The following is a 21,519-nucleotide window of genomic DNA, read 5'->3' on the forward strand; positions in this document are numbered from 1 at the left end:
GGACTATAACCCAGACAGTTATCCCCATGCAGCTGGTGGTAAGAATAACAACACAGTCAGTGCGTGATGCAAGTGTGGTTTCTCTGGTTTGTGAACCTCCCACCTGACATCTGGCTGGTCTGTGTTCTCCTCAGTCACTTTTTTAATAATTCAGTTGCTTGGTAAAATATCAGTTCAGTTTCCATCTATCCACTGGATTAAGACTTTCCATGAGATGTATGACAGGAAGTGAGAGGGCTGCAGGTGCTGTGACCTCCGCATCTCAGTTGTTAAAATGATAGACAGCAGGGATATCTTCACTTTGAGCTGCACCCAGTCTGCATGGCTTCCCTTTCCCGTACAGTTCATTGCTTTCCCAAATGCCATTTGACTTTCTGGACCTCCCTACTAGCCAGTCCTGTCACCGTTATGTGTTTGCAGAGAAAAGCCACTGGTGTCTGTTCTGCTGCAGGTCTGCTCGCTCTCCATGAGGAGCCAGGCTCACACTGGTTTGAGCTCCACTTAGAGCAGCTTGCAAAAACCTATGGCAGCATTCACACAAACAATCCAGCATTTTAAACATTCATCGTGTTTTTCATTGGCCTTTGTTTATTTGTATGTGTGAGTTTGCAAGATTATGTTGAAACTCTTTGATGGACTACCACCAAACTTGTTGTTCAGGATGTGGTGTGGGTCAGGAAAGAGTTCAATAAATATTGGTGCAAAAATGGATCTGGGAAGCGGATCCAAGGAATTTTTTTTCCTTGTAAGATTGTGAGATAATGTGGTATGTAAATATTTACGAGTGTATGCAATTTGGTGCAGATCCAAACAGAATTCTGTATCTAGCAATTTAATTGTGGTTTCAGAAAGAGATTGTTGGGTTTGAAATGATTTTTCTTCCAGTTTATACAGTTAGACATTTTTATGTTTTCATTTCATTTCAACCTTCACTGCCAGGTGAGAACAAGAGATCCCTGCAGTGGTTGTACGGCTTAGAGTTTGTAGGAGAAAGAACTCTGACAGCTTGGTAGTTTTTTCCCTCTCTCTTGTTGAGGCTTAAGAACAGCGGTCGTCTTGGTTGCCCTAGGAGACAAATTATAATTTGGTAACAAGGGCTATTCCAATAACATGTTATGTTTCAACAGGAATGTAAACTGCCCATTTAAACTCATCTCCTGGCTGTTATGAAGTGAAGGTCAACATTGGCATGGATTACACTTACCATAAATCATATTAAAGACTAAGAAAAGGCTACAAATTCGACCTGGTTGATACACAGATTATCAAAATCTGCTCCCGTTTGGGTCTTTGCTGATCCCTGAGCACGAGTCCGCTGGCAGTGGCTGCAGCCTGATCCCTCCCTGCTCAATCCATCCGTACCAGGAAGGCATTAATATTTCATAACATTATTTTTCATGTGTGCAGACTGGTTATTCATATTCCATGCATTTGCTCCTTTTTGGTTTATTAGTTAGTAGAATACGAACTATGATAGAATAAAGGACTAAGGGATATTTCAGAGTGTTATGCAATTCCTGAAAGTGTGCTGTTGCCTCACATGTACCTTTGTATGACGTTTGCACGGCTCTCTGAGGAGCCATAACACCCATCTCTCTCTCTCTCTCTCTCTCTCTCTCTCTCTCTCCTTCCTCTCTCTCTCTCTCTTTCTATCTCTCTCCCTCTTTCCTTCCTCTCTTTCTCTCTCCCTCCCTCTCCCTCTCCCTCTCTCTGCTCGCTCTCGCTCTTGCTTTTGTTCTTGCTCTCGTTCTCGCTTTCTTTCTCTCTCTCTCTTGCCCCCCTCCCTCTCCCCCTCCCTCTCTCTCTCTCCCTCCCTCCCTCTCTCTCTCTTTCTTCATCAGTCACTCTTCCCCCCCAACCTCTCCCTCCTACCTTCAGAGGCTCAGACCTCCAGCTCGCCTGCACACTGTGCCCGCTCTGCTCTCGTCTTTCAAGGTCGACGTCGAGCTCTCATTTGCCAAGAGACAGGAATAGCAGGTGCACAGCAGAATGCCGCTGCTGCTCTGAGAGTAGAGCCGGTGTGAGTGTGTGTGTGTGTGTGTGGATGTGGGAGATGTGTGTTTGATTGCAATCCAGTGGAGCTGTGCAGAGCTGTGTGCGGGTGAAGCAGTTTTAAAGGATGTCTGAGGACTGTGGGCAGAAGGGATGCAGATGTCTCTCACCAGCATGGCTGAGAAAGCTGCTTAGACAGCCAGAGAGGGGAGGAAGCTGCTGCGCTGGACTGTGACTGCCTCTGACCCTCTTCTCCCTCCTCCTCCCTCCCTCTTCTGCTCTCTTCTGCCGGATCCGATATTTGGAAGCTGGATTTGTGAGGACGGCAGGAAGGAGGTCACTTTGGGAATTACCAGGATCTACTGAAGACGCCGTCAGTCTTCCCTTTGAAAAGACGAAATGCTCTGAGAGCCTCTAGTTTAAATCTCTTTGTCTCTCCTCTCTCTCTGGTCCCACTCCTCCTTCCCTCCTCCTCCTCCTCTTCTTTCTCCCTTTGCTCCGGCCGGTTCCCTGCAGAGTCCCGGTTCCACCATGTCCTTGGCATTTTGTGGGAACGAGAATAACTCGGTGGCCTACAACGTGGATGGGGGGGTCCTGAACAATGGCTGTTTCCTGGACGCGCTCAACGTGGTGCCACATGTATTCCTCCTCTTCATCACCTTTCCCATCCTCTTTATTGGTGAGTGTCACTTGTGGGGTGAGATCCTCAACCTCTTCAAAACTCACACACAAACAGACACACTCACATTTGTCCTCAGATAAGGTGACAAAACACGGATCTAAGACTTTGAAATGTCCTTCTCGGCTTCTTTTTTTACTTTTGCATGTGATGAATGAACCATTACACAATATGTTATGTCAAATATTAAATAACACCCTATATTTTTTACTCTAAGATTTTGTAGCCCAGTGAGTCTCCTGTGATGAATTGTTACTGTACAGAGGCAAACAGATGCCATCGTGCCAGGATTAGGTTACACCTCCCCTGCTCCCCTTCCTGGCTGCCTGCCATTCCATTAGAGTCATCATCAGCTTGTAACAGATGAGTCGCTGTGCACCGGCCACTGCCATGGTCGCACACATGCTCTGGCTTCATCGTGCGCTCTGTCATGTCAGTGTGTGTCTGTCTGAAAGCACTTCATCCCTCCATGTGCTGCCCCTGTGTTCCTGTTGTCTCAAGAATATTAAAACTCTCTACAGCAATCACACAACATTCTCCTCTCTTTAGTTTCACGTTGCACTTTTGTCCTTTAAACTAATTCATCCACATTTCTTTGTGTTTATATTTGGATGCTTCTGTAAAAAGACAGTCTGATCTTTTTCAGAATCCACAGTTATTTCTGTCACTGTATTGCATCATTAGCTTTCAACATTTTTGTCTTTGATTCTTCTCTAAACAATGTTGACATCCGTAAATGTTTTTTTATGTATTTATTAACCCTTCAAATCAAATTTCGCTAACCTATGCTAATGAACAAGGGGAAAGAGGGATGACAAAACACAAAAACGTTGGTAAGGATTTTTTAAAGATCCAGTTTGGTTCAGACCTCAATTTTTTAGCCTCACCTCAGTTTTATTTTTTCCCCACTTTGACGACTTAAATTAGTGATATCCATTATCCTATTGTCCAGCTTGAGCTAATTGAACCAGCCCTGGGGGGAAGTCAGAAGTCACCTCCCTAAATGTCACGAGCATCCATTGTTAGGATAACTCATAAGTTGCAGTGATTCCTCTCACACAGCTGTGCCAAAGAAAGAACTCAGGGGTGTGAAAGACACATCCGGTAAGTGAGCTTCCTCATTATGTATCTAACATTCTGCCCTCGTCCTGCCCTGCAGTTATGTGATGCTTTGGAGAGCAAACTTGAGAGTTCACCTTGTCACATCGAGGGCAGTTAGGGCTGTGGATTCATGCACCACACCCTTATGAAATAGTCTTCAGTAAACCAGCGGTCAGGGATAAGGATTATTTTACGTTAGCCTTCTGATGAATTCATGCTTTTGTCAGCTCAACATTTCTGAGGGGCCACTTAGGGGTTAAGTATCTTGCCAAGGAAACTTCGGCATGCAGATGGGGAAGAGTGGGGCTTGAACCGGCAACCTTCATGTTGGAGAACACCTGCTCTATCCCCTTGGCCACACTGCCCATAACACCACAGTAATTGAGCAAATTATATATTTGTGTGTTCGCATGTGTGAAAACGAGAAGGAGGAAGATCAAGGAAACCATTCAGCGGGTCTGTGATTTCTGGCTTTTCGCCAACTCCTTTAATAAATGAACTATCCCGCAGCTTCAGGGCCAACAGCAGAGGAGTCATCATCGCACTTTGATCGGCAGAGATGGGTTTTCAAGATAGCAGCGTCTCACATTAATATTAAAAATTACTCTTAGATGACCAGATTATTGTAATTTCCTTGTCTGCCCTGAGACGGGGTAAAGCTGTGGCCCCAGGAAAGAGATTGATAATTGGGTGAAGGATCTCAGGCCAGCAGCCTTGCATCCAATCTCATTGCTTTGTCTGCCAAGAATGAGTCAACGCAGCAGGCAGGAAGCCCTTTTACCCAGCAGGTTTCTGTTCTTATTTTTCCGGCTGCTATCATCCAGCCTTGCTCTGATAACGTTCCCACTTGTCATGTTCTGTAGCTCGTGATGTTCAAGGCTGCACAGGGAATACAAAGCAGCACATCAAGTCAAGGTTGTGCACAGTTAAATTGTTCATCCAACTCACTTAGAAATTCTTTTCTGGTTCCAGTCTCTGTTTAGGTCATCTGCATTTCTGCAGGAGATTTCTTCTGTTTCTGTTTGTCTAAATTCTAGTTTCTTGTCTCCTGCTCCAGGCTGGGGCAGCCAGAGCTCAAAGGTCCACATCCACCACAGCACCTGGCTTCACTTCCCTGGTCACAACCTGCGCTGGCTCCTCACCTTCATCCTGCTCTTCGTCCTCGTCTGTGAAATCGCAGAGGGCATCGTCTCAGATGGGTATGTGAGATTAACTCGTGTTACTCTTTATCCTCATTGTGATCTCAGCTCGGGTGCATGTGGGAATTTCTGAAAATGCTGACAACTCTATCAATAAAAGTTATCTTTTTAACATTTACCGTATTTATTGGTGGCATATTTATGCTGAACTTACAGTCAACCAACAGTGAGATAATTGTGTTTTGTACTGTGCACCCCATGGTTCATTGTTGTGGTCGTCGTCCTCGCTGTTTCATTTTTGATTGAAACATTTAATTGAGCTATAGTTAGCATTTCTTTGTGATGTAGAGCGCAGCTGAGTAAGTGCTTATGTGACATATACATTTTTCATATCAGAAATGTAGCAACGCATAATTTTCTGTTTCTGTGGTTTCTAAAGTCACTGACACAGATGTTTATTATAGCTTCTTAGCATCTGTGTCGGCTGCAGCTTCATTTTGACACACAAAAAAGCCTCAACAGCCACACGAGCGCTAACCATTTAGCACGCGCTCCAATTACACTCTGACGTGAGCACAAGTAAACAAACAAACAAACAAAGCTGGGCCAGGTTTTCCATCCTGTGTTTGTGAGAATATGTTGCATTTATTTATTACGTGCTCACGGTTTTAATATTTTAGTTTTTTCACTGAGAACAGATAGAATTCAAGTCTGCCCTCTCCATCTCTAAATGTTCTTGTTGTTTGTTTTACTCTGCCGGTTTCTAGTGCATCCCCTCAGGATGACTGTTTATCAGCATTACTGCAGACTGTAGGCGGGTAACCACATTTGTGTGATTGCCACTGACGTGAATGGAGGCGCTCTCCATCTGCTTGCCACTTCACTGATCTCTTTAGACTGAATTCAGCGCGGTGCTGAAAATCCCTGGATGGTTGTTCAGGACTCATATTAACGTGAACCTGTGTGTTTGTGCACCAGAGAAAATATGGCAAAAGTGATGAGGTGAATCAAACGTGCTTCAACCGAATATTCTGGGTTATCGAGGGGCAGATACGTTGCTTTGTGAGTCTAACATTTCTCACCCTGATGTTCCTGGTTGCCTCCTGGATATAAATGTGTGTCATTTTGTGCTCTAATCCCTTTTTCTCCTCTATCTGACACTCATTTGCAGATTCAGCAAATCTCTCCATCTCCACCTGTACATGCCTGCAGCACTGGCCTTCATGGCCGGCATCACCTCAATTGTCTACTATCACAACATCGAGACCTCCAACTTTCCAAAACTACTATTAGGTACCATGATTTTTTAATTATTTATTAATCATCTACATGTTTTATTTGTATCAACTGAGCAGAATCGTGTCCCTTCAGTGTTGTTGTTCGTGCAGCTCTGGCTGTAAACACCCACAGTTTGATGAGGTCAAGTAAAAACATCACTGAATAATGATCAGGGCTTGTTAGTCCAGGATTAACTAAACAGTCTAATTGAGAACTGACCTTTGTCAACAGCCGCGGGTCCATAATTGAAGGAGCATTTTGGGATGATGTAATTATAATTCACAGCGCCGGGGCCAGTGCAGCCATTTGCAGATGTATGGTTCATTACCTTCAGGTTGAAAAATAACTGCAATATCATTTGTGTAACTGTACTGCACTGGGTTAATGTTAATTGTCACTTTTCATTAACAAAATTAGATTTACTCGATTCTTGGCGTTAATGGTTCGGAATATTTCTTGCTTGCATTATATTCATTACATTTCATTCTGGCCTGTGAGAATTTATACAATGGAACAAAATATCCCTGTGGCAATGAATAAATACATAAACAAATTCATAAATAAATACAGGAGAGCACTGTGCAATCCTCAGCTCATCCTTATATGGTGAAATGCATCAATATTCAAACTATTCTCCTTCGTGCATCTATAACATGATACACATGTTTCCTCTTGTAATGAAGCCCCTGTTCCTGCTCTGTGACTGTTCACACAGTTTGACTCTCTTCACACATCATTGCCTCTTCTGTGTTCGGCTCTGAACGCTTTACTCGCCCCTCGCATCACACTTGTCGCCTTTAGGTCTCCATGTCACAGTCGGCCTCCAGAGGAGAAGTGACTGAGCGATGCTGGGTTCATCGTCGAATGAACAGGAATTATTCTTCTAAATGGAAAAGCCATTTTGTCGGCTGATACCATTGTCACTTTTATAAATGTTCATCATTACGAACAAGTTAACGCTTTAAATGAGTCTGCAGCAGAATGGGAGATAATGATCTTGTTTCCCTGCGGGGGAATTATTCCCCAACAACACTCATCTTTTATCATTATTCACTCTAGTCAGTCTGCAGGAAGATAATATGAAGCTGTGTGGATGGAAGACGATCACTGGTTAAAGGTGCTGACCTGGACAGCTGATGTTGATGATGATGACACACATGTTGTTGACAGGTTCTGATACAGCTCAAATCTAATAAGTCTGTAAAGATTCACTTCAATCTCACACAAGAGGAGGTTTAACTGAAGGTGATGCAGAAACTAGAAGTTTCACTTGGTGACCAAATATGCTTGAAGCTTGATTCAGACAATGATTAAATTCATTTTTATTAGTATTTTGTTATCGCCACTCATGTTCATTGATATGAAAGAATTCATAATAATTCAAGAAGATATCGGAGCACATTCAATAATACAAAATAATGAAATATGTAATCGAATTAAATGGAACATTTGCATAAACCAAATAAAAGAGACATATATACAATATAAATCTCTATCTTAGAATGTGACCAGAGCATTCATTTCTCATTTGTATTTTCTCCTTTTGTCTCCAATATCCTGGAAAATCTCTTTTGTTTCCTATTGCTCTTTTTTAACACTTATTAGAAAAAAATCTGTGTGGGTGGCGTGACGTGAAAGTTTGTAAATAATACATAGTTGTGGGAGTTTTCCGCTTGTGACAGTAGCAGCATTTTGGAGATAAGAACCTTTGTTTCCCTCACGACATAGAAAGTAATTATTTTTTGCTGTGTTGAGGCAGAAAGAGAGGAGTAGTTGTTTGGCTTTGGTGACATCAATGACATCTTTAATTCAGCTCTAATATAATTTACTTAGGCTTGTCCGGTGGATTGCTATACATCTCTCTGACGCCTTCCTCCCCCCCCCCCCCCCCCCCCTCAGCCCTGCTGATCTACTGGGTGCTGGCCTTCATCATGAAGACCATCAAGTTTGCCAAATACACTGAGCATGGCATCGGCCCCAGGCAGCTACGCTACTGCATAACCAGTCTGCTGATGCTGCTTTATGGACTACTACTATCTGTGGAGATCAATGTCATCCTGGGCAGGGTAAGTGTGTCCATGTGTGTGCGTGTGTGTGTGTGTGTGTGTGTGTGTGTGTGTGTGTGTGTGTCAAATTTGTGAAGGCTTTAGTTTTCCCTATGTCCCATCCGCTAACATGGAGAAGGCAAGATGTATGACCCATACAGCATCAAGCCATGCTAGGTATCTTGGTATATTGTGTTATCATGGTAACTCCTGCAGATTAGCACTTAACATTAGGCACAGACAAGGCTCTTGGGAATTCTTATCTTTATTATATTTAATTATTTTTTGGCAGGAATTTTCATATGAACCAAAGTGAAATGTTGATCTGATGATGCTGTTAGGAGAGACGCTAAGAGGGGCACATGACTGTCTGCAATAAATGTCAGAGTTATCCATTCAAACCAATTTCAGAAGTGAAAGTAGCACAAAAGATGAAGGCCAGCTCCTTTCAGCTTTATGAAAAATGTAATGCCTGTGGCTGCCGTCTGGCTTCTACGTGGTTCAAAGTTGTCGCACAGAACACAGACTGAAATGTGGCAAATGACAATTTCATAGAAATCAGGTCTGAAAGTAGAAAAAAACGTTGTTCTCTGACCATCTCTTATTGTGTTTCAATTTGTTTTTCACTGGGCACAAAATTATTATTGTAATTTCATAGTCAAAACCTCTTTTCATCTTTTCCATGAACATTTCACACTGGGTTTTTTTGTGTCAGTTTTCAGGGATCTGGGTGAAGAGCGAAGCAAATTGATTCTTATGTAACAGTACATTTTATTTTAGGAGCTATCATAGAAAATTATAGGATCTCATCTGTTCTTGTATTGCCTTTATATTAATCATTATTTTGCCTCTCATTTGTTCACTCCAATTCTTCAGTCCAATATATCCAATTACAGCAATAAAACACACATTTGAAAGATTCTTTTTTAATTCTAATTGTAAAAACTCCCCTTCGATGGTTTTAAAAGAACGAAGATAGAATCCGAATTGTTACGCTTTGCCAAGACTCAACGTTTTCTATAGTGATGTCAGACAACCTTTAATTACTGTGAATTATAGACAGTTTAGCTTTGAACAGCTTTAATCAAACCCACAAATGAAAGTGTGTTCAGCTTCCATTATGTTGCTGCTCTCGCATACAGAACAAAGAAAATCTACAACTCCCTACAAGTCGTGACAGATGAGTAAATGTATCAGCCGCGAGTTTCTATATTCACTCTTGGTTTTCAGCTCACTGAGGAAGACACAGTGGGTTAATTGGAAAATCCAACCTGTCCTCCTCTACTTTTCTTTCCCATCACAGCGCTACATGTGTTTTGATGACCCCATGGAGGTGAAGCCCCCTGAGGACCTTCAGGACTTGGGCGTTCGATTCCTCCAGCCCTTCGTTAACCTGCTGTCCAAATGCACCTACTGGTGGATGAACACTTTCATCACCTCCGCCCATAGAAGACCCATTGACCTCAAGGTCATCGGCAAACTCCCCATCGCCATGAGAGCGCTCACAAACTATATAAAGCTACGCACGGCCTTCGAAGACCAGAAGGTAAGTGCACTGCCTGACCGGCTCGTATTTAATATGAGATTGCTGTATAGTGCTAGAAAAATACAAAAAGAAAAATCACAGCTCACATGAAACATTAATTGAAGCAACGTGAGGTGTTATGAATAAATATTTCATGAAGTTGCTGTGCTACTTTCCACCACGTGCACTGCAGTGGCGAAACTACCGGGGTGGCAAGGGGTGGCAGCTGCCACCCCCCAAAAAATGCTTGCCACCCCACTTGCCACCCAGGTTGTTAGAAGTGTCTCCAATATACATTTATTGAATGGTATTATATTTTTTGCTACTGAAGCTGTTGATCTCATTGGTAACTTGTTTAAGTTTAAGAACTAAAATCTTTATGTCCCCCCTCCCCTGTAAAATGGTTGAGTCCATGAATCCTATTTGCTCTCTTCTCACCGTGCGCATCTGCCGCTTCATTCAAATGAAGACAGAAACGGTTTGAAAGCCAAAGAACTGGAGACAAGCCAACTTTACGCTTGCAGTGATGAAAAAGGGTACAGTACAGCTGAAACTTGAATCAAGAAAATGTGATGGGTGGTCATATGTGATAGACAATTCCGTTGTAATTTCATCGTTTATTTAATTGCTAGCTTGCAAAAGTCGATAGGACTAGTAGCTAGCTCGCTATACAGCTGCATTAAAATGTGAGAGGATGACTCGGTTATATGCTATAGACCCTATTGTGTATGTGGTATAAAGGCTGGGAGGAATTTCGAATTATAAATATGTTAACTGTTTTCATTAGCGATTGGTATAAATAAATACATATAGACACCAGGCATGTGTGTTTCCAACAATAAAAATACTTGACTTGACTTTGTGTGTGTGATTTGCCACCCTTGAATTTAACTTGCCACCCTTCTGCCACCCCATGTAAAATTTTCTAGAATCGCCACTGGTGCACTGGCAAAGCAGATTGTGTGCTCCTGTAAATTCTCATTTCCCTGCAATTCCATGAGAAAAAAGTCAGCAGCGTCACTTTCTGCTTTTTGTCACTGAATAAATAATGGTGAACATAGCGACGCAAAGTGACAGAGGAAATCTGCAAATAATGGAGCAATGATAACCAGATGTTTTTCCATTGAGTCTCAGTCAGAAGCAAAATATTGAACCGTTTTGTCCACAAATACCAAACAAAATGCAAGCTGAGGGTCTTTATCTTATTTATAACAAACCACAGTCTTTTTCTAAATGTAATGATTATCATCAATGGATCAACTTTAAATTAGGTTTATAGATTTTTTTAAGTAGGAGCTTATTGTGCAGCTTGTTTATTTTATAAAGCTGTTGACCTCTGTCCTGTGAAGACTCGTCTGGCTGGACCAGGACAGTATCAGACGTCACAGAGAAGATGAGTCTCCAATACAGTGTAAACACCGAAATGTCACACTGCTGCATAATATAAACATGTTCACAAGCTCAGGCTCTGTAGTAGAACATACAGAAATAGAACAGCATGAAGTAAGAGTGTATTACTTAACCAAGACAGTTTCCATATGAAACCCTTTCAATTCAATAAATCAATTTTGTTTTGAATACACACATGAACATCAGTCCCCCAAACATGTCTGATAATTGTTCTTAATCAAGAACCCGAAATTATTCTCTATTCTCTAATTTACGAAAATTATGAAAAAGTATTCCTGGATCTGCCCCCAGATCCAGATTCACACCTAAGAGGTTCTTCCCTGGTAGACTTGTCTGTGTAGTTTTTGTGTAATCTTGCTAACAGACAAGCAGCTGTGGGGAATGGCAAATAACTCTGATAAGAGTTCTGAATGGCCTGTCCAAAGTGCCTGCCATAGATGCACTGTATGAATGTGTGTGCGAATGTGTGTGTGAATGTGTGTATTAACGTGTGTGTGAATGAGTGTGTGAATGGGTGTATGGCATTACTGTACTGTAAAGTTCTTTGAGTGCTCATCAACACCAGAGAAGCTTCTATTTAAACACAGAAGATTCACCATTTCTGCATAATCCTGCCGACAATTTTACAAACACCCTAACAAACACAACCTCTGTGGTGGATCACAATAATGAACATGGTTCACAGACTGAAGTTGCTCAGACTTCTGTTTTGCTGGTGTTGTGTGTTGGACGTGTTTTCCAGGTCCCATTTCTCTTTTCTAAAGACGAGATTTCATTATAGATACTTTAAACCAGGTGTCTGGAAAGTTGAAGGTGTAAAATGAAATAGAAATGTTCCATTTATCAAGATAATGTCATCTGTGTGGTGGAGAATTGAATCGGCGGATGAAATGGAGTTTTGGTCTTTTACGCTTTAATATCACGGCTGTCACCCTGAGGTCTTCGTCAAAGCTGAGGATATCTCCTCGTTATGCTTCCTCTTCCTCTTCCTCTCTCGTGAGCACGTGTCAGGGTCCGAGGTGAAGGGCCTCCTCTGCAGGGTCGCCGTTTTCCAGTGTTTGGAAGGTCACGCAGATTCGTCATTGCTGCGTGTGCGTCCGGTGTGAACGCAAACTCCACTTCCTTCCGGCAGGAGCGAAGGGATGAGAGAGAATGAGAGATCCCAGTGGAGAGGTGGGGGTGGGGCCCTTAGAAGAGGGCCCGGAGGCGCAGGGTCAATCCCATTCTACTGTGAACGAGGCGACATCCCGACCCCTGGGGGGGGGGGAGCACTGCACTTCATGGGAAGCTAGTCTCACTCCGTGGTGTGTGAGAATGAAACATGAAACATCTACCCTTCCCTGTTGTTCCAACCAACTGTTAGGTAGAAAGAGAGGATCATGTGTTTCTGTATATTTATTTATATGTGTGTGATGTGCAGCGTTTGTATTTGGAGGCTGAGGTGAGGTTCACAAACTTCAACAGACAGGGATGCATGACAATGGCCACGTATGTTCTCACAGCTCTGAGATCACACACACACACATGATGCAGTGTTCTGGGAGTGTTTACTGCACCTTGACAGTCCAGATGTTTTCCTCTGGTCATTGCAAATGGACTCACTGAACCGAGCAGTTGTGCTGTCTGGGAAGTCGTTGTGTTTTATCAATGAATATAAATGGACGTGAGAGGCTCCTCCAGGCTCTCCTGGAACTCTATTTAACTCCCAAAGTGATTTTTAGCGTCTTAACATCCTCTGACACCTCTCAGCGCTCTCCCCTCTCACTGTCAAGGCTCTCCAACCTCATTAGTTACAGAGCAGTTACACCTGACTGACTGTAGCTTCCCTGTGAAAGTCATCATTACTCACCACATCCAACGATGCAGCAGCAGCAGCAGAGAGGACGGAAAGAGCCTGACCTCCTTTTGCTGGTTTCTGTTACAGTGGTGGACAGAGTCTGAAGTAAATGGTGTCGATTCAGCTGTTGTGTTCAACCGATTACCTCCTCTTGCTCTGTTAGCAGCCTTGTTTCCTCCAGCCCAGTTTCATCCTTTTTCCTTTGTTGTGCTGCCAGTTCTGTTCCGCAGAGAACTAACTGCAGTGTTCAGTGTTATGAGTCATCTTCCCGTGGAAGGAACCATCCAATTAACTTTTAACCTCCACAGGAGCTGTTCATTTCACTTATGGAACAGTGTGAATCTTGTAATCTATATTTTAAATCAGACAACATTGTTATTCAGTCTCTGCGGCTTAGCTGAATTCAGTAAATTACATTTAGCTGCTCACCTCTGCTCAGCGTAATCACTCTGCTGATATTTCTTTCTACGTCTGCTCCTCCTGTTTTCCCCTTTTCCCCCAGCGGCCTCAGGGCACAGCCCCCCAGGGACCAAAGTCGATCTGGCGGGCCTTGAGAAAAGCGTTCGGCAGACCTGTCATCCTCAGCATCACATTCCGTTTCATGGCCGACCTGCTGGGCTTCGCCGGTCCGCTCTGCATCTCCGGCATCGTCCACCACATCAGCAAGGACAACCGCACCATTCAACAGCCGGTGAGGGGGTCAACCACTCTGCCACAGCAGCGGACAAGGCTGACTCATGTGTTATTGGTTTTTGAAAAGCATATATTTTTCCTCAGCTGCTGTTTTTTGGAATCTTCTGCTCAAAGAAACAGAATAAAACGGCCTGAGCGGACAAACGTTGTCCGATGGCTTCGTCCCGACTCTCAGCTGTCGCACCTGATCAGTTTATGAAAGCCTTTCTCTCCTGTACGTCGGCCCTGAGGGTGATCTAATTTAAGCCTGGTAAAATATTCATGAGACTTATTGAGGAGCTGTCTCAGTTTCTTAGATTCCTCACAGGACACAGTCCCACATCAGGCAATCACCCAGGCATCTCATCTATTCGAATAACTGTGGGACTTTTTTTTTTTTAAAGTCACACTCATGTCAGGCAGATACAAAATACTCCACAGTACCCCATGATTGTTCTCGAGATTGTTTCAGTTTGGAGTGATTACTGAAAATAGGCCTTTTAGTAAAATAGCAGTAAACAGGTCTGTGGCTGGATGTTTCTTCGTTCACAGAGAGTCCGAAATATAAAGTGGGATTAGGATGAAGTGAGGTCCCTGCTGCAGAATTAATTAATCTCTGAGGGAGATGGTGTGTCCGTCACCGCAGCTGATCCACATTCTTCTTCGGTTTCCAGCTGCATCACACACTCTGCAGGCTCCTCTTTACATGATACCAGAAGTCCCTGGTATCATGTAAATTAATATGTAAAAATGTATGCAGGAGCCAATATCAGTTGAGAATTATTCATTGACAGAAGTCGATTGCAGCCATGCCGCGCTCAGTCTGTGCGAGTGACCTTGCCGAGGCTCCTCGCTGACTAACTGTGATAAACCGGGTCGATATCTCCCTCTCTGTCCCTCTCCCCACCTGTGTGTGCTTCCAGATGAAGTTGCTCGGTATCTATTTCATTTCGTCCAAGGAGTTTCTGGAGAATGCGTACGTGCTGGCTGTGCTGCTCTTCTTCGCTCTGCTCCTGCAGAGGACCTTCCTCCAGGCCTCCTACTACGTGGCCATTGAAACAGGCATCAACCTGCGTGGGGCCATACAGGTGAGATTTGAGGCCAATTCTCCGCTTCTAGCCACGAGTTTATACGTTTATTGTGGTTCTTTGTGTTTACATGAATCACAATGTGGCTTTTCTCTCCCCAGACGAAAATCTACAACAAGATCATGCGTCTGTGTACGTCCAACATGTCTATGGGCGAGCTAACCGTCGCTCAGATCTGCAACCTGGTCGCCATCGACACCAACCAGCTCATGTGGTTCTTCTTTCTCTGTCCTAACCTGTGGGCCATGCCAGTACAGGTAGGAAACACGTCTGACACAATCAGTCAGAGATATAGTGAGGTAACACAGAGGTTCACTTGAATTGTCCTCATACCTACATCTGTGTTTGGATCTATGCTTTGGTTTGGAACCGCAATCAAATATCCCTCCGCCAAGGCCCAACAATAAATTCAATCCAGCTGCCTGTTATTACACACACTCATACACACCAGTCTTCTAAATTGGGCTTTTTTTCATCAAGATCCATGAATGATTTCCTCGGAAATTCGTGAAAATGTCTAAAAATCCTAAATTAACAACAGTGATAAACAAAATCTTGGAGCCGCCCCCTGATCTGGATCCACGCCAAAATGTAATGAGTTCTTCTTTGGGCCACGTCCCATCGCATCCTTCCACCAAGTTACGTGGAAATCGTTTTTGCGGAATCCCGCTGACAAACAAACAAACTGGGGTGAAAACGTGAACACTGGGTTAGTCACCAGTATTTCTGTTTAAACCAAATCAAACTGTGACCCCGGAATAGAGGATAGGCTCGGTTCTCTCATTGTTGATTGTCTCTGTAATGGTTATAGGTCCGATTCACAGTTTTCATTCTGCTACAGTTCATTATATTGTATTACTTTGTGTTATGAACAGGGTTCCTCCTCTGCCATTTTGCCGCCCCTCTGTTATTGGATTGCTTTTTTATTGCATTGTTTCACATCGCAGTGTTTTCTTCTCGCTGAGGTTGTGTTTGTCTTTTCCCATTAGAATCTTAGTATAGAGGGCAAAGCTTTCCTCATGCTAAAGTGGGACATAAATAATCGTAAACAGAGATGTACGGGTAGACAACAGTGTCAGGTGTAACAGCTCCTGTGGGATTTAGATTAGATTTACTGCAAATGTGTGCATTCGATTGTCGGCATGTGACCTTTGTGTGTTGAAGTCTCCAATTAATGAGATCCACATCAATTAGTTTCCCATGGATATTTAGTATGATGGGAAATCTGCGTGTATAAACGTTTCGGTGTGTGACTCAACATGCGACTTTAAAGAACAGATCATTCCAGCAAAATTGAAAAACACAAGCATGATGAAATACAACCTGCATGATGTGTTTAACACAAAGTTGCACATGCAATACATTTACAACCAGATTTTAGTGTGAGTTGACAGTATTTTGTTCATATTTCAGTTCTTCTGCGTGAAGTATTATCTTCATGCCAATCTTTGCTTTGTTGTGTTTTCCGTGGTATAGTTTCTGCAGACAGTTTTGAGGCATAAACACATCAGGCAGTCCTTCAGCATTTCGATGACACAACACAACGTTGTGTCAGGCTACAGAAAAACAATCGTCTAAAGGGAAAGTATAGAAAAAAAGTCTCAGCAAATGAGTCTGTTATTTATGGATAAAGAAAACAGAGGCGACAGCAGGTCTGTCCTTCAGGCTGTTATAGCCTGCTGGCTCCGCTGAGGTCTGAGCCATATCAGTATTCTCTGTCTGTCTGACAGAGTGACAGAAACTGTGTGGGTTCTGGCGGTGCCACAACTTGAGTCAAACCTTAGGAGACAACTGTTCTGTAAAAAGGTGCCACTTTTAATAAAGGTACTACAAAGTCAAGTAACTCTTACCCTGCTGTTGCTTTGCCCATCACCCACCTCGTCCCCAGTGGTACTTATTATCCGGTGAGGGGTGAAGGAGGAGGGGGGAAATGTCACATCCATCTCCATCTCCATCTGCTTCTGAGCGTCCTGTGGATTTCTGAGGCCGGCATGTGTTTAGTGTGTTGCCAAAGATGGTCGCTGTTTGGAAATGGGCCAAGGAGGGATGTAAACATGACTCATGCCAGCAGTGAACTGGTGCAGAGAGAGATAATTACCGTATGTGCAGGATGCTGAATGACCCGAGCAGTGGTGGATGAAGAGAGCTTCATTTTCCTAAATATTTCAGCTTGATCATTCTTAATTCATGATGAAACTACCGAGTGATATTGGATTAAAGAGTTGTGTCTCTGAAACCCCAGAAGGGTGTAGAATTTATGCTGCTTTGTTTGTAAGCATGTGGGTATGAATGTCAGTGTAAATGTCTTTTTTAAATAATAATGTCATTTTTCAAAATTAGATTTCAGTGTTTTGAGCTGTGTGTTACATAATTACCATTTCCTGGTGTGTAGGCTGATGTCCTCATAAAGCTCAATGTCACCACATCTCACTAACTGGTGTAATGTGTTAATACGTTTTTATATCCTGTATTTCTCCTCACAATATATGAATATGAGTAAATATGATATAATATAAAGTAGTATGAATATCTTACCTTTCTTTCCATCTGTCTATCCTCCGCCCTCAGATTATTGTGGGAGTGATCCTGCTCTACTACCTCTTGGGAATCAGTGCCTTGATTGGAGCGACCGTCATCGCTGTGTTGGCTCCTGTACAATACTTTGTGGCCACGAAGCTGTCCCTGACGCAAAAGAGCACCCTGGTGTGTATTGAGACTCACAACGTTGGTTACACAAGTATCTGAATGACATAAGTATAGATTGACGATAACCGTTTTTTTAAGGTGTGCATTGTCCCTAAGAGATAAAGCCTTAATCACCCATTAATCTCTCAATTTGGTGAGTTGTCTGATGTCACATGGTAGTCATGGTGATGCTTTGTGCAGCAGGTTTAAGACAAAATACCTTGATGTTAATTCTGAAGTATCATCAGGCCCTCAAAACGATAGAAAGACAAGTACACACTCACAGACACACTTCACACAGGTGAAGGTCAAATGTCAACCACACAAAACGAGCTCCTCAAGCCTTTTGTCCAGTTGCTACAAAGCTGCTCTTCATTTAAGGTTGTTTTCCCCCTGATGGTGTGGAGGTGGATTTTATATCCGAGAAAACATGTTTGCTTTGTGGTTTTGAAGTTGTTTCTGCTGACACTAGCACAAATCAGTACGATCGTGTTTCGCCCCTCGGCCGTAACCTTATACAGTCCTCCCTGTCCGCAGTGAGTCAAATTATCAATGTCTCCCCTCTCTGCTTTCAGGAATACTCCAGCCAGCGACTGAAGAAGACCAACGAGCTGCTGCGGGGCATCAAGCTGCTGAAGCTGTACGCCTGGGAGCACATCTTCAGTGACAGTGTGGAGGAGACCAGGGGCAAGGAGCTCACCAGCCTGCGGGCATTCGCTCTTTACACATCCATATCCAGTGAGACCCTTTGTTTCCTCTGCACACGCTTTCAACTCTGACACTGATGACATTTGAAATAGAAGAAATGGGGGGGGGGGGGGGGGGGTATATTTCTCCCTTAGGCAAACACAGGTACAAGAATTAAGCTTTAAACTTCACCGCTGTGACCACAACTCATGTATGTCTATTATAATCTCTTATTTGCATTCCAGTGAGCATCTTTATTTTAACATAGAACTCTAAAGAAACTGGGTGTAAAGATAACCGATGTTTGACCAGCAGGGGTTATTATACCTCCATTCACTTCCCATTTAAAGAAGACTCTGGGAGTGTTTGCTTTCCTCTTTATCTTCCTCCGCTCACTGGCTGCAGTCCACATGGCCCCGGTCCTGTAATAGACCCTTGACAGTTTTACAGGGAGCTGATCAGAAACCAAGATGTGTTTGCCCTCCACACAGTGCCAACACTACTCGACTGCAGTAACCCCTTTGTGTTTTATCATGGAAAACGTACATGGGTTTAGATACTACAGGAAAATGTCCACACAATGCTCCAGCGCAGGGTGTTGTAATGACCTTGGATGCATTTGCAGACCGTGAAAGACTCATCAGCAGTTTTTCAATCGACCAATCGATGAATCAGTCAGGCTCTAAAAACTGTCTGACTTCCTGCAAGCAAACACCACGTAGAAATAGTATTTCTCTACATTACAGCTTTTATTTAACAGCGTGTGGAATTTAACCGTGAGTCAGTGATTCACATTTTCATGTCTTTCTGTTCTGCTTTCAGTTTTCATGAATGCGGCTATCCCCATCGTAGCCGTGTTGACGGTGAGTTCCACTTCCTTTAGTGTCATTCATTCAAAATGTACCAAGGTTTTGTCTCGTTAGAGCCGACAACTCCTGTTGACACTCTGCCGGTGTGAAGGACAGAGCCAGACAGTGGTGCCAGTAAGATGTCCTGTGACATTTCACAGTGTCACACCGGAAGATCTCTGACAGCACCACACTCAATCCCGTCTGTATTTATAGAAGTCCTTCTTTGTAGTTGGTCGGAGCGGTGACACATTATTAAAGTCAGACAGATACTAGAGGACAGGGACGACCCGGGAGGACAAATGTAGACAAACTGTTTCTCTTAGGATCTGATTTGATCTGAGAGCTCCAGTTCGACTGTTCTGTTCATCTGTGACTGTTGTTTTTACCTTGAACCGGCCATGGCTGATTGTCAGCTCATCAAAACCTAAGAGCTCCGGGGCTTAAGGGCTCAGGCTGTTGAGACTAACCTCTGCTGTTCTGTGCTCTGTCTCCTCCCTCAGACATTCGTGGTTCACGTTCACATCTCCGACGACGCGGATCTGTCTCCAGCTGTGGCCTTTGCCTCTTTGTCCCTTTTCCACATCCTGGTCACCCCCCTCTTCCTGCTCTCCAGCGTGGTGCGCTCCACCGTCAAGGCTCTTGTTAGGTGAGGACATAAAACAATAGGTGGATGACCCAATGTCAAATCTGACTGTCTTCAGATAATCTTCATGCAAACGTTATCGATATTTACTTGAAATGTCAGAAAAAAGTTGAGCGAAAGGAGATTTGAGCTGAAACAGCAGAACCAGCACTGAGAGCGAGCAGTGGAGAAGAGCGATGTGATTAAATGGAGCACCTGACCTTTTTTCTGCAGTGGATGGATCAGCTGCTTCCCTGGATCAACCTTTGTTCATGTAACAAGGTGCTTAATGTCCCAGTTGCTTTGGTTCTGTGCTCTCTGACACTGATTGCATCTATTTATCTCAGCAATTAGCTTCACAAAATCGTCAGTGGAGAAATCAGGCGCCTGCAGCCACAGATTTCTCTCCCTCAGCTGATAATTCTGCACAACCGGGCGGCTGTGGCTGAGGGGTAGAGTGGTCGTCCTCCAACCCGAATGTCGGCAGTTCGATCCCCAGTACGATCTTTCAAATCTGCATGCCGAAGTGTCCTTGGGCAAGATGCTGAACTAGAAAAGCGCTATATAAATACAAAACCATTTACCATTTGCAACCGTGGAATTATCTGCTCTAGTCATCCTCTCTCCGGCCATACTGCCTTCTTATTTTCATAGATCAATGCAGGTAGGCTGGAAATGATCAAGCCGTTTTTTCATTGCACACTCAGATCTCGATGTTTTGACTTTAGCCTTACATTGCAAAATACCAGGACGACCTTGGAATGATGTTTATACAGAGGAGAGTAGATTTACTTAAAGGTTTGCTGTGCGGGAATCCTCACATGAATAATTCTCGCTCCGGTAAGCAAAAAAATGAATGAATCAGCTGAGACGGTATAAATTAAAAGTCAATTTGTTCATGTATAATTAACCATTGGAAATTATAATAATTAGTCTCTTCTGCAAGTGACAAAATCACTTTTATCGGATGTCGTTTATCATCATAAAAATTGATTTTATGATTCATAGATCTTGTTCCAGTTGTAGATTACTTATTCCAACCACGGCAGCGTTTCTCTCGTGTTTGAACGTAGACGCTGCCCCCCCGATCCTTTGAGACTGAGATTATTTCGGGACCAAGTCGATCTGACACAGTTTCTCAGACGCCAGCAAAGACTGTGGCTTCAGCACCTCAGCTACTCTTCATTCTTCTACTTGGGAAAATGCTCAGTTGAAGAGGAAAGAATAATCAAACAATACAAAATCAATGTGCAGCTTTAAACCTATTTCATTATCTTATTCATTAGAGTCGAGATTTGCTTTATAATCTTTTTTTTTTTTTCTTGTTGACTGAAGCTCTCACTTATATTAACATGCCCTATGCAGCTTAATTTCTTCACCACACAGAGTTCACAGTAGCATGTTACCTGTGTATGTTTTAATTCATAAAAACATATAGATTAAATGGCACAAGGTATTAGAGTGTAAAAGAAGGAAATCAATCCCAGTTAAGATGATTTCAACCTGTCATATCTGTTCTGAAGCACAAACTGAAGCTGTTTTCAGACAGAGCATTGAGTGTAGGTGAGGGTAGAGAACACAGGAGACAGAACAATCCGGCATCGACCTTCTTCTCCTAAATCTCTCGACTGTCATTGGCTTTCCAGGTTGACGTCTGCGTTGGCATTTTCCTGATTTATTCTCACATGGACTCATTTTTTTTTTTGCAAGAGGGTTACAGGAAAAAATTCATAAAAATGTCAAGGACAACCGACTTGGAGATTTACCATCTCACATACCGCCTTTCTAGAAAATCCTGGGAGTATCTGAAAGCAGCTAGGATATAGCAGAGGGGAGGATTTGCACTTAGAAAGGAAATGTAGGAGATAAATTATTCAACTAAGGTATGTAGTAGCGTTTTGTGTGTGT

The 21,519-nt window shown here is 43.1% G+C and overlaps 1 protein-coding gene across 1 annotated transcript in view; it reads left to right on the forward strand.

The window, feature by feature from the left end:
• The first annotated feature begins 2,071 nt into the window (after positions 1-2,071).
• Positions 2,072-21,519, forward strand: part of abcc8 (ATP-binding cassette, sub-family C (CFTR/MRP), member 8) — a 43,343-nt gene continuing 23,895 nt past the window's right edge. Inside the window, exons 1-12 of the mRNA XM_062390280.1 lie at positions 2,072-2,671; positions 4,830-4,971; positions 6,083-6,204; positions 8,089-8,255; positions 9,538-9,780; positions 13,509-13,697; positions 14,602-14,766; positions 14,868-15,023; positions 17,335-17,469; positions 18,027-18,189; positions 18,961-19,001; positions 19,490-19,635. Coding sequence (XP_062246264.1) covers positions 2,524-2,671; positions 4,830-4,971; positions 6,083-6,204; positions 8,089-8,255; positions 9,538-9,780; positions 13,509-13,697; positions 14,602-14,766; positions 14,868-15,023; positions 17,335-17,469; positions 18,027-18,189; positions 18,961-19,001; positions 19,490-19,635 — 1,817 coding nt within the window. The 5' untranslated portion in view covers positions 2,072-2,523. The remainder of the gene's footprint in view (positions 2,672-4,829; positions 4,972-6,082; positions 6,205-8,088; positions 8,256-9,537; positions 9,781-13,508; positions 13,698-14,601; positions 14,767-14,867; positions 15,024-17,334; positions 17,470-18,026; positions 18,190-18,960; positions 19,002-19,489; positions 19,636-21,519) is intronic.

This window comes from Platichthys flesus, chromosome 6, assembly GCF_949316205.1.
Source record: "Platichthys flesus chromosome 6, fPlaFle2.1, whole genome shotgun sequence".
Lineage (NCBI taxonomy): Eukaryota > Metazoa > Chordata > Actinopteri > Pleuronectiformes > Pleuronectidae > Platichthys > Platichthys flesus.